The following is a 15,092-nucleotide window of genomic DNA, read 5'->3' on the forward strand; positions in this document are numbered from 1 at the left end:
TGGAATGTGTCCAGAGAAGGGCAACAAAGCTGGAGAGGGGCCTGGATCGCAGCCCTATGGGGAGAGGTGGAGGAAGCTGCGAGCGTTTAGTTGGAGAAGAGGAGGCTCAGGGATGACCTCATTGCTGTCTACAACTATCTGAAGGGAGGTTGTAGCCAGGTAGGGGTCAGTCTCTTCCCCCAAGCAACCAGCAACAGAAGGGGACACAGTCTCAAGCTGTGCCAGGGGAGGTATAGGCTGGATGTTAGGAGGAAGTTCTTGCCAGAGTGATTGGCATTGGAATGGGCTGCCCAGGGAGGTGGTGGAGTCGCCGTCCCTGAAGGTGTTCAAGAAAAGCCTGGATGAGGCACTTAGTGCCATGGTCTGGTTGACTGGATAGGGCTGGGTTGATTCTGTGGCTCTATGATTCTATGAAAAGTTTCATCCTTTTCACTTATTTACAGCCAAGCTGTAAATCCTGTGACCATCCTGCATCAACTGCAATATCCCAGGAAAAAACCCAGATGTTGTAGATAATTCAGCTTCCTAGAAGGGCCCTGTTGGTAGAGACTCCTTACCACTCTGTGATGCTCTTGTGTGCTCTAATGACAGAGGTTTCGATGTCGATCGGATGGTACCGCATGCCTCGCAGCTCCATGGCTTCATCCAATGCACCCACAACATAAAGAGCATCGTGGCGTTCTGGTTGGAAGGAAAACACGTACTAAGCATTCTCCACTACACTAAATTATAGAAATATTCACATTCATATATAAAATAAATAACACTTACAGAGTACCCTTGAATTTCTGAACCCCCAAAGCTATTTCTGGGCTAATGAGACTTTTCCATTGCTGAAGTGCTATGCAGCACAGAAAGCAGGCAGAAACACTACTCCCATCTGAAGAAAAGGTGGAAATCTTTACCCAAAGACAGTGACATAAACTCCTGGTTTTCTCCATGTGGCTGCAGAACATCCTTTCCTAAGCCTCTCAATAGACCAATAGTTTCCTTGTTTCTCTCTCCTTTTTTTGACAGCATGGATTTGAGGCTGAGTGGCTTTTGGCTGGTACTGGTACTTAAGCACATCACAAAAGCCTTCATCAATAAACTGGAAATATGGATCAGAGAGCAAATTGCTCGTTCAGACAACTGGCAAGCTCTGAAGTGTAATGCCCTCATAGTGCACATTTTTCCTGACTAAAGAAAGGAATGAGGCTGAAATGGCACTTTAAAAAAAGGTATTAGGCTGATATTAGACAAATGATGTAAACACTGCAGAAGCAGGCAGCTTCTGTAAAGAAGCTTGTAACACAGGGATTGTGACAGCAGGTGGTCCTCAGGAGAACCAGAGAATCGCAGAGTGGTCTGGGGTGGAAGGCACCTCTGAAGGCTACCCAGTGCAGCCCTGCTGCAGTTAGCAGGGCCATCCTCAGCTCAATCAGGTTGCCCAGAAGCTGGTCAAGCCTCACTTTCAATACCTCCAGGGATGGGGCCCAGGCTCACAACAAGGCTTTTCCTGTCGACACAAATGTATTTGCATGGATATGACTGAAAGAACACATGATGACAGTTTCAGCTGCATTTCTTATTTTTCACATTAGCAGTGCCAAAAAATCACTGGTGGAGGGGATTTATAGCACTGAGGTACAGCAATGGAAAAGTGACCGTTTTGGCAGGGAAGTTTTGCCTCTGTTTTATTTTATGATTATTTTAGCTAAGGCTCTTTTGCAGTTCTGCAAGTTTCACAGACTGAACACGTCAGGCAGCACAAGGCAAGAGATGGTATCAGCCTCAGGAGAATCCAGATTAGGTGCATAGATGTAGATGATGAGAAACCCCTCACCTCCGTTTGCATCTGTGAGTTCTGTTCTTCTCAGGAATCCCAGGTAGCCAGTTCGAGCCCAGATAGTCTGTGTGTCTCCAAAGCTGAGTCTTGAATTAAAATGATCTGACTGCAAAGATTCATCTCCATAGATGGTAAAATATCCACTGGCATTGTGAGTGCTGTGAACCCATATCTAAGTTAAAAGCAATTAAACTGCCATTAATTAAAGCAACTCCCAAGGATGAAGCATCATTAACATTTTTGCTGTAAATATTTTTAGGCATGTCTGGATGATGCTGAAATGCCTTTTAACACTGCTTCTGAAGCCCAGATGACCCAGGTTATAGGCACAGAGAGCCCAGCCTAACAGCACTGAAGTCAGAGTGTGGGGCTGAGCTCTGCCTGGGGGAGTGGGACAGTGGACACAAGGCTGAGGGGACATCTGCCCCACAGCCCTCAGGCCCCAGGTTAGCCAAAGACCTGCGCAGCTTCCTCCAGTGACTCAGCTAGCTCTGAGCTCTGCTTGGTTATGGCCATTTATCATAAGAGCCTTTCCAGAGATGCATGCTCCTGGTTCAGTGTATTTACTCCAGCTGGCTATCCTCCATGAGTACCAGAGAGGTAATTTTAAAAGGTGAGCTCAAAGACATTCACCTATGGAGAAGGATTTAAGTTAACTCGAGGCATCATGGAAATGTCCACCCTTTCACAGTAATGAAATCTTACAGATGAATGTCATCAGCGAGATTGTAGCTTTAAGTGCTATTAAAACTCTTAATTTTGTTAATTAGATGTTTAATTGGCAATAGAAAATAACATTTTCTCTCTCTAGAAAACCAAAATGAATTGAAAACCATATAGTCTTGCTCAGCTAATGACAGTATTTCAGTGTATTGAAGCACAGTGACTATAAAAAGAACAGCACTGGAAAACCATTTAGCTACAATTAGACCAATCAACAATCTTAGCTTTTCGTGTGAGTGTCCATTAGAATTAGTAAAGCACCACAAAGAGGAAATACACTCAGAGAAACTAATTGTACTTACAATTTAAATAATGCCATAAATATCATGCTACACACTTTATCTGCTACAAAGATCTGTACAATTCACAACTTTCTTAACAAGGCAGTTGATAAAACATTGGCATACACAATGATGACTTTATCTCTGCAGCTGACTTCAGGGTATACAAAGGTTAAATTTTCATGACTCACCTCACCAAGATGAGAGTCTCCTAAGGGCCCCTTTGTTTCTGGATTAGCAATAATGATACGTACTCCTGGGAGGATCTATTGAAAGAAAGCATGAGGCAGTAAGAAAGCAAGTCCAGTCTTATGCAGTCATATTCCCTTTGTCCCCAAAAAGCCCTCCTTAGAAACTGGAGTAAATTGTTGAAAAGTTAAAGCAGACTTACAACATAAAAATTTACAATAGTCTCTAGATGTAACAGATTCTGAGGTATCTGGTAAGTCCTACAAGATTTCTTCTCTTTGGGAAAGCTGTTCCATCATTAACAACTCCTCAGAAATCAAATGTTCACTTACAACACAAAAATCCTACCAAACGTCTCAAGCCTGTCTGAAAGCAGACACTAGGACAGACAACACCCAACATGCTTGCCACCTGGAGCAAAAGGAAATCAGAGGCATCATGCAATATCCCCACAACAAGGTCACACAGTGTACATTCAACCACTACAGAGATACTACAGAGATGTTAAACCCTAAAAGACAAAAAGGAGCATCCTCTGACCACAGGTGCTTGCAAAGCTATGGTTAGAAAGCTTTAGGTAGGTACCCACAGTGTGGAGGGCAGGCCGTGAGCAGGCAGTGCCTGGGTGGCTCAGAGCAGCAGCTTTCTCCCAGACTACTACAGCAGCAGCCTGTGAGTACAGTGCTAGTAATCTCGGCCCAGTTCCAGTGGAGGTGGGGCTGTATCACTAAAACCGCCTTTTAGTGCCACACTTGTTGGTTCTTTCAAGAGCGAGATGTGGAGGATGAAATGCCTTCTTTTTTGCAGGAAAGAAGGAAGTGCTTTTTGCATGGAAGAGCAAGGAACAGCTTCTGAGAGAGCAGGGGGGCATCAGCAGCCACCATCGTGTTTGAGCTCCACATTAAAGAAGGGCCTTGAGTGTGCGCAGCTGACAAAGCCTCCCTCCACGCCACACGTGCTTAAGAACGACTGGAAGTTTACTGGCACTGCTTATCATAAAGGTAGGCTTACAGCTTCTTTCAGTACTTACTTTTCCTGACTCCATGAGGGGCAAACTATGTGGAGATCCTCTTTCGACTAAACGAACCCTGTAAAACACATGCAAAGATGAAGCACGTGAGACATGCTGGTGTTCAGCTGGGCTTCGTTAGCATGTGCTGCTAAAAGCACTGCTGGTGGGCACAGCCTGTCCTGTCACCCCTGCAACAAATGAGGCTGACACTCTGCAGAGCACAGTCAGGTCTAACATTTAATCTCAGGAAAACAGCAAACATGTGTGTGAATGTTTCCTTAAAGGTCAGATTCTTCAAAAGTAGATGGTGCTTTTTCTGTGGGTTTTGGATAGGCTTTTGTAAACGGAGCTCCACACACAAATTTATTCACAACAAAGGGAGCTGAAATACTGATTTCTCACATGAACATCATCAGTGCCAGGGCACAGACACAAAAGTCTGTGAGCTGAGTAAGCAACCACATTCCACAAGAGCTGGTAGGTAAAATCAAAGCCAATAACTAACTCATAATCTGGTCTCAGCTTCAAATCTGCAACTGCAATCTTTTAATTCTTTTCAATGGAAGGTGGATAATAAACACCTTAATATTGAAAGAAAAAATCATTTAGTGAAACGTGTTATTTCTGTCAGACCCCTTCCCTGCTTTCTGGTCCTCTCTCTTCTCTTAGATATTTGTTTTCCCTCTACAGGAACAGCAATGGCAGCTTTCCTTCACTGGTATGATGGTTTGGAAGGAAGTTCCTTATTGAATCTTAGAAAAGTACTCAGCAATTTAGAATGAAAGAGGCTTTCAAGTCCTAAACCAGCCAGGAGCAGTAGAGAAAACGTGGTAATATGTAGGTATTCCTGTATCCAAAGTGGAAAACTTAGAAGATATAACAGCCAAGGAAAACTTTGAACTTCCCATTCCTGAACATTATTCATAATCCACTTAACCAATCCAGATCAAAATCTGCCACAGGAGCTGTTCTTAACCTCTTTCCTCCCTTCAGGTCTGTGATTACAAAGAGAAAAAACACAGGATGCCTGAAACCCAACGGCATAAAAGGTAAAGATGAAATGTCAGAAGAGAGGAAGACACAGCTAGGAGGGGATGAGTGGATCTGGTTAAACTGGTAACAAAACTGCAGCCTGTTGGGAGTAGTCACCAGGGATCTTGTCAGATTGTTTTGAGCTCTTTTCATAGACAGAGTACCACTGTGTTCAGGTTGGGAAAGGAGGGATGTGAGACACAGAGAGACCTCAGCGAGCTGTCTCTTTGGAGGAGAACAAAGGTTTGGCAAATTCAGGCCCCAAGTATAGAGACGGAAAAAAATCAACCCACTCTTCCCCCTCCCTCTCCCCCACTATTTCTTTGCTCCAAAAGTCTTCTCTAAAAGCCAGGACTGTGGAGGTCAAGGTGGGAAGTGAACAGCATCTTATCGGCAGTTGTCGAAGCTGTTTCAACCTTGATAGACAGGGCAGGGCTAAGCCCCGAGGCACTGCACATCAGTTTCCTTCTTCACCTGTTTCCTTTAACCTCATTTGATCTTTTACCACAAGATGATCCAAAAGGTAAAATTTCCCAGTTTCCAGTTCTGTTAAACCTTTCCCTCTCGGTGCTTTCCTCCTCGTGTCTCTGCAGAGTTCTCACCAGACAGAACAGGCATTTCCTGGTGGGCTCTGTTAGCTCCCAAACACTCCTGTGTGAAAAGTTTCTGCCAGCTCACAATCCATCTGGGAGAATGCTGTTAAATCTCTAACCGCTGAAATAATCAAAGATGTTTTACCACAAAGAGACTTCAGAAAAAGCGAAGTAAACTTTAGAATCTGATGTCTCTGACTCCCTCATTTTAAGTATGTGATAGCCTTACTAACTCTGTCTGGCAGACAAGGCAAAAAGGCAGACCACAGGGCTCATCAGACCCGCGTGAAACAGCGCTGGGAGCTACCAATGAGCTGCTGGCCATGAAACCCACGGCTCCTGACAGCCTTCCTAGGACAATGCACATACACCTCCCACCAACCTTTATTGAAGAACAGACTTGTTTCAAGGTAGGAAAAACTTCAAGAGCTAGAAATCTTGTCTTAGAAAGCACAGAAATTGTTGTGTGGTGTTCCCACTCCCCTAATTAAGGCTCACAGTTCAGCGGGTGACTGCCCCTATGAAAGGTTCTGGATTTTTGTCTCCTTAACTTCTGAAGTTAAAATCTACATTTCCACAATGTGAGAAGCCAATTCTAAAGCTCATCTTTCACCTTCTGTAGAACTAAGTAACTAACTATAAATGAACATACTGCAAAGTCCAACCTCCATATTGATGCCTACTTCTCAATGACACGACAGGGCACAGAAACAGTCTAGCCACAGTTTATGCAGCTTTTATGAACAGTGAGTCTTCTTTCCTCAGTATATAGACACAAATGTAGTTTTATTCTTTACAGTTTTAATTAACTGTTATGTTATGTGTTTAACTGTTGTGACTCTTTCTCTGTTTCTATATACTTTCTGTCTACGAATATAAGTTTCTTTATCTGCTCAGAAAAAATAATCCTAAACAATGAATTAATCTACACTTACCTTTTTCTTTCCCCTCTAGAGCTACCACTTTGTTTTTAATCACTCATTAGCAATTTCTTCTGCTCTTCAGTGATGCACTGTGAACACTGTGTGCAACTGTTTCAGAGCTGCGATTAGAGCTTACTGTGTCTAGTAAAAAATAAACATTCCATCTCCAAAGGCAGTCATGTAAGCTTCCCTCCTTATCAATAAAGCAAGTAAGGTACCTTGAAGGTCAGTTCATCCCATGTCTGATAGCAAACTGGTGGTGTCCATGCCTTTGCAGTGACCACAGCAGGAGCCAAGGAGACTGCGTCAGGCTGGACGAGACCAGTCCTGGTCACAGCATTGGCTCTGCTCTTAAGTAAAAAATGCTCCACTTCTAATTTCTTATTTACAATACAAATCATCCAATTTCCTGAGTAAATCTCTCTTCCAAAGTGCAGTGCAGAGAAAGTCTCACATAAAACCTACTTTGTACAAAACAGGCCTTCTTTCCCTGCTGGGCTGAGTATGACCATGGATTGCACCTAGAGTGTGGTAGCTGCTGGGCCAGGAAGAGAGTTTCCTCTGGCTAGGTCACTCATAAGCATTATTGTTGACAACACTGTGCAAAAGGAATGAAGAAGTGAGACCCTGCAAGCTGAGCCAGCTACCCTGATATAGCCAAAGTTGGCATTTGACTAAGGGGAACAAATTCTCTATCAGGCTTTTAAGAAGGATGAAAGAAAAAGAGCTAAAAGGAAAGCTTAAAAAATCCCTATTTAGATACTGATTTTCTAAAGGACTGGTGAACACTGTCAACTAAATGTTCTCCTTTCCCAGAGTTAGTAGAAAACTTTTTGTTGTGTTAAATGCTTTTAAAGAGACTGCCTGCTAGACCTTTTGCCTGGAGCATTAGAAAATGGAAATATATGTGCATGGCTGTTTCCAAAATTACACCTAAAAGCACAAGTTTCCCTCCAAACATAAGATTTCAGACACCTCTGTAATACTGCCAGTGGTAAATTCTAGTTCTTGCTTGTTTGATAGGCATCTAATACCAGAGATGGGACTAGAAAATACCCCCAGTTACAGAATGTGGTTACTCAGAGTGGCTGAAACCAGTAATCCATGTCCTCATAGTCCTGCAGCATTAATAATGGCAGCAAAACTGTCTCATGGACCCCCATGGGCTGCCAGCCCAGGAGAAACACCTCTGTGAAGCTCAGAAACCCAACCTGTCTCCATTGCTCAGGGACTAGCTAGGCTGCACCACCTGTGTTCCAGTGTTAGGACATTTGGAAAGCCACTGCAGGGCCATGTGCTTCAGTCTTATCAACACCACATTTTATTTAGCCACCAATAAAGCTGTCTGCATCTGCTCACTGCTAGGAGTCAGCACCAATGGTTTATGAGGACTGCAAAGGTTTTCAGGGACCGTGAGGTGTGCTGCAGAAGCTTTCTTGCTAGAAACTCTGTTCATTGCATCAGAGAAAAAGAAAAACATGGTTCCAACCTGTCATGCCTCAGTGCCCTCATATCAACATAGACTGTGGTGGGATCTGGTCCAGACGTTCCCTGTAAACAACAACATCAGCTAATCAGAACCTGAAGGCTGGGAGGAGAAAACACTTTTATCCCCCCACCCCCCAAAGCATGTTCATTTTGCTGCTAATTATGCTAATCAAACCACAGGTCATGTTCCAGCGATTCATCACACGAAGCAGGGCTTGACAGATCAGAAGGAGCACTGGGAAGACGACCTACCATCAGGTACCTGCCACTCTGAGGTTCACAGAAGCATCTGGTGGCCACACTACTCAACCAGCCTCATGCCAACAGAGGTTTGGTTTGATACTACAGGCCAAGTAATCAGCAGGTGGGGAGACAGGAAAGTGCAAAAGACGTTTTGCCATATAAAGGAATGCGGGATGGCTAAAGAGGCAGCTGAATGGCAGAAGCATGTGGCCAGGAATGCAGAGCATGACTTGATGAGAGTCTTCCACACATGCAACAGAGACTATATTTGAAGCTGAAGATTGTAAAGGTAGCACACATGACATGAACTAACATGGACTGAAGGTCTGTAAGCAATCATTCTGCTCCTTTTCAGTCTTCTGCTGCAAAGTTTACATCCTTGCTTTATGTCACAGTATTTAGTCACTTGAGGAGCAGCTGATTTTAGTTGCCTTCCATGCAGAGACCATACAGTTTGTGAGGCCTTTCCACCTACAGCTTTGCTGCAGACCTGTAAGGAACATGCTATGGTCTTCTCATATCCAAAACTTCAAGCTCAGGATGACTGAACACCACGTGAATTCTCAATGCCCTCAGCTAGGGCTCCCTTCCCTGCTGTATACCTCACGTCACCCTGAGCAGGCAGCTACAAGAAACACATAGTTTCATTTTGGAAGACTGGAACTTTGGATATTTCCTCTTCAGCAGGTAATCTCTCCTAACCCTGGTAATTCACAGGTGCAGGGAATCCTTCATCAGTTATTTATATGTTTACCACTTAAAACAGGAGATGACACCAACTCCCAGTGATTTCTGTCCAGTTTGGGATTTATTACAGAGAAGAAATCTTCACATGAGGAATATCTAGGATTAAATTCTGACTTTTTGCAGCCTCTATGGTACTTCCACAGTTCATTGAGCACTTAAAACTGTGATGGAGTTTCACAAATAGATAAATTAGGAGAAAAGTGTTACCTCTACCAACTGACAGTGTGGAGATACTGATAGTGACCCACCATCAGAAGAGAAAGAGTAATAGAGCTGCACATGCATGTTAGCCTCTTTAGCTTGTTATACACAAGATACAATATCCTCTCTAGCTACTGACAACACAATTTCCAGTCTACTAGTAAACTCAGCAGTGTAACAGACTAGTGCTGAGTGGAGAACTCATTTGAAATAAATGAAATGTTAAAAAAAAAAGACAGAGAGGGAGAGAGAGAGAGAAACTTGGTTATCTTTAAAAATAAAACTAAACCTGAACTGATTTATAAAATAAAGGAAACATTCAAGTTTGAAAGTCAAAGACAATCACCACGTTGTTATTTTCAGTGTGAATGAAATAGTTACAACAGACAGCAACTATTTGATGAAGCCTGCATCCAGATAAAGCTATACTGGACTTGCTTATGATTTCATGAAGGATCTGAAAATCCCCAAATCTCCAGACTCAATTTCTAGTCTGTCCCACTGTTGGAAGCTGATAGGTGGGTATTGAGGGAACATGAAAATCCCCTACCTGCTCGGCCAGCTTCCCCAGCCTGTGAGGCTATAGCAGCAGGAATAGCAGGGATGAGGGAGAGAAGGAAAGAAGGTAACACAAGACAAAAATAATAACAACAAAATGGGAATGAAGGGTGGGAGAACAAAAAGAGGAGAATGCAAAAAGCAGGGAGTAAAATAAAAAGAAAAACAATGTCAAATACAGGAATCTTACAAATTAAGCATTATACCATTAAAGGTTAAAAAAAGTAAAAAATGAGGTGTCAACATTTTAGTAGAGCAACAGAAGAGACAGCTGTAGACTACTAACCTCAGACAAACAGACTTAAATGGGTTTAGGACACTATAGACAACATCTTAGTGGAAAACATGTGTCTAGCATACTAACAATCTTTGGTTGGTTGGTTTTGGTGTAGAAGTCAGACTGCATTATGACCCTGATGTTTTAATGCACATCCACTGAGACAGAGGTTCCAGGGCTGCCATTTCCCTACTAAGTGCATGGCGTCCTCTGGAAAACAAATGTAAGCTCTCTTCTTGGGAAAAACCAAAATGAGTGTGCAATGGCAGAAGATACTTACACCTTGTTTCACACAGATTAACCTGCTCCTCAATGAAATAAAACCACAGCTTCATCCACAACCTAGGTACTAGAAGACCATAACTAAATGGAATAACTTCATAGTTCAACAATTCTTCATTCTTAGTCTATTTGCTAGGACAAACTGTAGTATGTATAAAGAACAGGAAAATTAAAAGCCTATAAAACCCATCCCTTCTCCACAACAACACAGCAAAGAGACAAAACAGTGCTGACTGTTCCTAAGATGCTGCCATCACATTGAGCATCTCGCACCAGGGCGTTGTGGTGGGACTTGCCCTACAAGTGCTGAAAACAAACAGTTCTGAGAGCACCAACTTCCACATCCCTCTCACTAAACTCCTGAATTCCACCCAAGCTAAAGACTAGAGGAAGCTGCCACAGCAGCATCTTTTAAAGCAAGTTTACTTTGGATGTGGAGGAAGATGAAGCATTTTAAAAAATAGGGTTGATCTTATTAATTGCTGACCCACAGCAGAAAGATTACTGATAACCCAGGCTGAAGACTGCAGTGCACCTGTGAAGAAGCAGGAGACCTGGTGAAATCTATCAGTTACAGAATTCGTTGCCAGTGACTACACTGCAGGTCCAAAGAGGACTTTGAGAGTACCAGAGCCTCAGAGGAAGTGCTTGAGAAACAGCAGTTGAAGGTTCAGTATAGTCCTACTGTGTCTGTCTGCATCTGAGATACTCTGAAAGCACTGCAAACGTCTTAGCCCAGCTTAGAGTCACTGACTCAATCTGCCTGTGCCCATTTACTTGTGATCCAGAGAGAGAATCTGTAATGCTGGCAACAGGAAAGCACCAACATAATTGCTGCTGGATCTGGTACTTAGCAAAGACACGCTAGGTAGTATTCAAGGAAATAAAATGGGCAAACATAATTTTCTGTCTGAAAATAGGTCCTGCAGAGTCACATCCCTTGGAGTAAACTCTCCTGCCCATGCGTAGGCTGCCACCAGTGAACCATCCCTGGTGTGTGCCAATCTCTGTGACATGCCAGGTTTTTATTCTCCTGATAAACACTGCAGGACAATTCTGCACAGAGGACTACCCCAACAAGTCAGCAGTAGGAATAACCATGTGCCAAGCACTTAGTGCACCTTATTTCCCCTGAACTCAAGGCTAAGATGTATGCTCATCCTTGCTTCCCTCTAGAGAGTGAAAAAAACAGGACTGAGGCAATCAGAAGTCTCAAGAAGTGAAAAACAACTGCTGTTTGGGTTTTAGCCTTCTTAGTTTTTTTTGCTATCAAAGGATGCAGCTTCAATGTTTATTCTGACTCTACTTCTGCTCCAGTTTTGCTCAGGAAGAGAATTTGTTATGTATGCCTAACAGTTTTAAGTACCAAGCACAGCAGCTGGAGCTGTGACAAGAACTTCATGGCATGACACATAGTAAAGGTGTGTCACAGAATCTGAGGGAACTCACCCAGAGTCTAAGTGTGAGGCATAGCTCTGATAAAGTGCATGGTCCCTGCTGGGACATGTCACAGAGCTGTCCCTTATTTGAATACAAAAGCTTCCAGAAGTGTGATCTATCACACTAAGTGAAGAGAAATACTGGAGCCCTAAAGCTGCTGACAAAGTTCTTTGTTAGCTAGTAAGGGAAGGATTAATTTCATATAACTTCAATCTCAAAGAAGAAAGAGGGCAGTGTAAGATAGGAAGCACCTCCTGATAAGGACAAATCCCATTCCAAGATGGGCACCTGAGACAGTCTGAAAGAAGCCCTTTCTTGAAGTATTCCTGTGATTCTACTGACTAGAGATGGGTATTGGATAACTCACTTGACCTTGTCACCTTACTGAGAGGTGACATGAAAGAAGTAAGTTGAATCCTACTCACTCACCCCAGCTTTGGCAGATTTGTTGGTGCATATTCAGGGTTAACTAAGGAAAATGAACAACTTCCAGAAGTTTTTCCTCCAATGAAATTGAGTAGCAGATTCAGTAAAATGAAAATATTTAAGTGTTTCAGTGGAAATTAGATAAAATCCTAAATAATCATCTAAGCTGTTGTAAGAAACGGGCTACTTTTCATATCTATTTTTCTCTCTTGAGATTGCTAAGATGCCAGTTAATGAGAATTAAAATGTTGGATGCAATCTTTTAATCACAGAAATCCTCGTACCATTATCTGTGACTATACAGCAATTAAAGGTACAGAAGTGCCTAAAGATGGAAAGAATCACTTAATTACAAAAGTAAGTCTCTAACATGTAGTTCTGAATGACTGCATCAAAAGAAACAGCAAATTAGCTCTAAATTTGAGGGGAAATGAATAAAAATGACAATGCCTGTATCTTAATCCTGAAATAAACACAGATTGGCAGACTACAGCTCTTTTGCACCTAAGAGATCATCACAATGATTTCCCTTTTAAAACAATCTTTAATAAAAGATCACATTTTGCTCTGAAGTTCTTATAGCCACACACTTATATAAATGCATGTTCCACCCTCCTCCTCCTGGAGGGAGGAAAAATCAGGAGACCTTTCCCTTGAAACACTTGAGTCTTACACCTGCCACAAAAACTGAAGGAATTATCAAAGATCACATCTAAGATGCTTTAGTGGTGGCCCAAAGAAAAGAAAGTCTGGATAGGCTTTTTGCTGGCAAGGGTCAACAGCTGGATATTGAGATGTGTTTGGAAAGGTGATCAGCAGATAGGCTGGATCACAGCTGTCTCTGTGCAAGATGGTGTTGCAGCAGCCACACGGATCTCACCGATGACAGAACTTGGAAGACAAAAAGCCAAGGCAGATGCTATTGACTCAAACATCCTTACAAGTCCTTTCTGCAGTGTGAAGAATCCAGAAATCATCACTTTAGGAATATATTGCAGGAACCTTGTTGATCAAGGATTAAAATTCCTTCTGTTCCATCAAAGGACAGTTCCTTCCCTGATTAAGAGGGACAGGGATATGCTGGAGAGGGTCGAGTAGAGAGCTACGAGGATGATTAGGGGACTTGAAGGCATAGCTTATGAGGAGATGCTGAGAGACCTGGGACTTTTTAGTCAGGAGAAGAGAAGACTGAAAGGGGATTTAATCAATGTTTATAACATCTGAGGGCTGGGGGTCAGGAGCGAGGGACAGGCTCTGCTCACTTGCTCCCTGGGATAGGGCAAAGAGCAATGGGTGTAAGTTGCTGTACAGGAGGTTCCATCTCAATACAAGGGTGAATTTCCTTACTGTAAGGGTCACAGAGCACTGGAAAAGGCTCCCCAGAAAAGCTGTGGAGTCTCCTTCTCTGGACACTTTCAAGGCCTGTCTGGATGCATGCCTCTGTGATCTGTGCTAGATTGTGCGGTCCTGCTCTGGCAGGGGCATTGGACTCAATGATCTCCTTGGATCCCTTCCAACCCCTAATATCCTGTGATGCTGTGACACAATGTTGCATCTTTATGTTCTTTATCAAAAGGATGTTTTGTGGTGGTGCTTGTAAGTAATATCTGTAGTAGTTTTTCAAACTTCCTTAAAACTTGTCAAAATTTGCCTCAGCTCAGCTGCTCCAAAACCCATTCCACTTGAAAGGTCGCATGGCCTGTTTTCTTCATACACCACTTTTGACACTCCTTATGGCTTTGAGTGCTATGGACTGAGAGGCAGCATCTTGGCAGAACTCAGTGAAGCCTGTCACTAAGCTCTATGATCAGCCAGACTTTCATCAGCCCGCTCAGGGCTCTCATTCTGTGCTGCTCTTATGTTTACAAGGAATACCAATGACATTCCTTCAGAGAGTTATCCACTTTTACAGTTTGATTCAATAACTCTTTCAGGAATTCCTGTAAAGAATCACCTAAGAAGCAAACTTCAGCTAAGCAGCTGACACAGTCAGAAGGCAGATATAGACAGCCAAGCACAAACCCAGCCTGGCTGCATACCGCTCAGGACTTAGAGCTCTTCTGAGCACATCCAGCTGTAGCACATTGGTAGTGGGCTAAACTAGAAAGCAGTTAAGTACCCACTGACTCACTCACTCTCCTGCTAGCAGAACCAATGAGAACAAAGGAAGAACAAAGGCAAGAAAATCCACAGGTAAAGATAGAGACAGCTCAATCAGAGAAGGCAAGGAGAAGCCAAAGTGCTGCAAAAGCTGCCACTCACCACTTGCCACAAGGAGGGTGATGCCCAGTCAGTTTCTGAGCAATAGCTACTTTGAGAGACCAACTTCTCCTTTTTTTTGTTGCTGAGCATGACATTACATGGTGTGGATTATGCCAGGTGAGCTTGGAACAGCTTTCCTGGCTGTCCTTGCTGCCTCTGATACTCCTCCCAGCCAAGTGTTTAAGCTTCTTTGAGTTGCTGACTGGGACAAGCACACCAACCTGCATCTGCTAACTGGCCTTAACTGGTACCATCTAAACTGTGCTGTCTCAGGTGGGAGTGCCTAAGGACGTTCTGCATGTTTTCTGAGCTGTCCTCTCTATCTTGTCATCACCCAGGACTCCAGATGTGGAGGAAGAAAAGAGGAGGCTTGTATTCTTGTCTTTTGTGTGGGTAAAACTCTTTTGAAGCATTTAAGTGCTGCTTTTGAGACTACAGGAGATTTGCTCAAACTTTTATTCCTGGAGATTATTTATGGGAGCAATTACAGAAAGCCAAACTAAAGAACTCTACATGAGGGACACAGAATGACTTTTAACCTTGCTCAGCTTTGCCTTATTATATATTTAATAGTAACCATCTAAATC

General features: G+C 43.0%; 1 protein-coding gene across 5 annotated transcripts in view; it reads right to left on the reverse strand.

Annotated features, from left to right (window-relative positions):
- Positions 1 to 15,092, reverse strand: part of DIP2C (disco interacting protein 2 homolog C) — a 270,126-nt gene that overhangs the window by 4,476 nt on the left and 250,558 nt on the right. For all 5 annotated transcript variants that reach the window (XM_064162542.1, XM_064162544.1, XM_064162546.1 and 2 more), the window contains 5 exons: positions 8,071 to 8,132; positions 4,052 to 4,109; positions 3,024 to 3,098; positions 1,826 to 2,000; positions 558 to 681 (listed from right to left, as the gene is read on the reverse strand). In XM_064162542.1, the coding sequence (XP_064018612.1) occupies positions 558 to 681; positions 1,826 to 2,000; positions 3,024 to 3,098; positions 4,052 to 4,109; positions 8,071 to 8,132 (494 nt within the window). The remainder of the gene's footprint in view (positions 1 to 557; positions 682 to 1,825; positions 2,001 to 3,023; positions 3,099 to 4,051; positions 4,110 to 8,070; positions 8,133 to 15,092) is intronic.

This window comes from Pogoniulus pusillus, chromosome 23 (genome assembly GCF_015220805.1).
Source record: "Pogoniulus pusillus isolate bPogPus1 chromosome 23, bPogPus1.pri, whole genome shotgun sequence".
NCBI lineage: Eukaryota > Metazoa > Chordata > Aves > Piciformes > Lybiidae > Pogoniulus > Pogoniulus pusillus.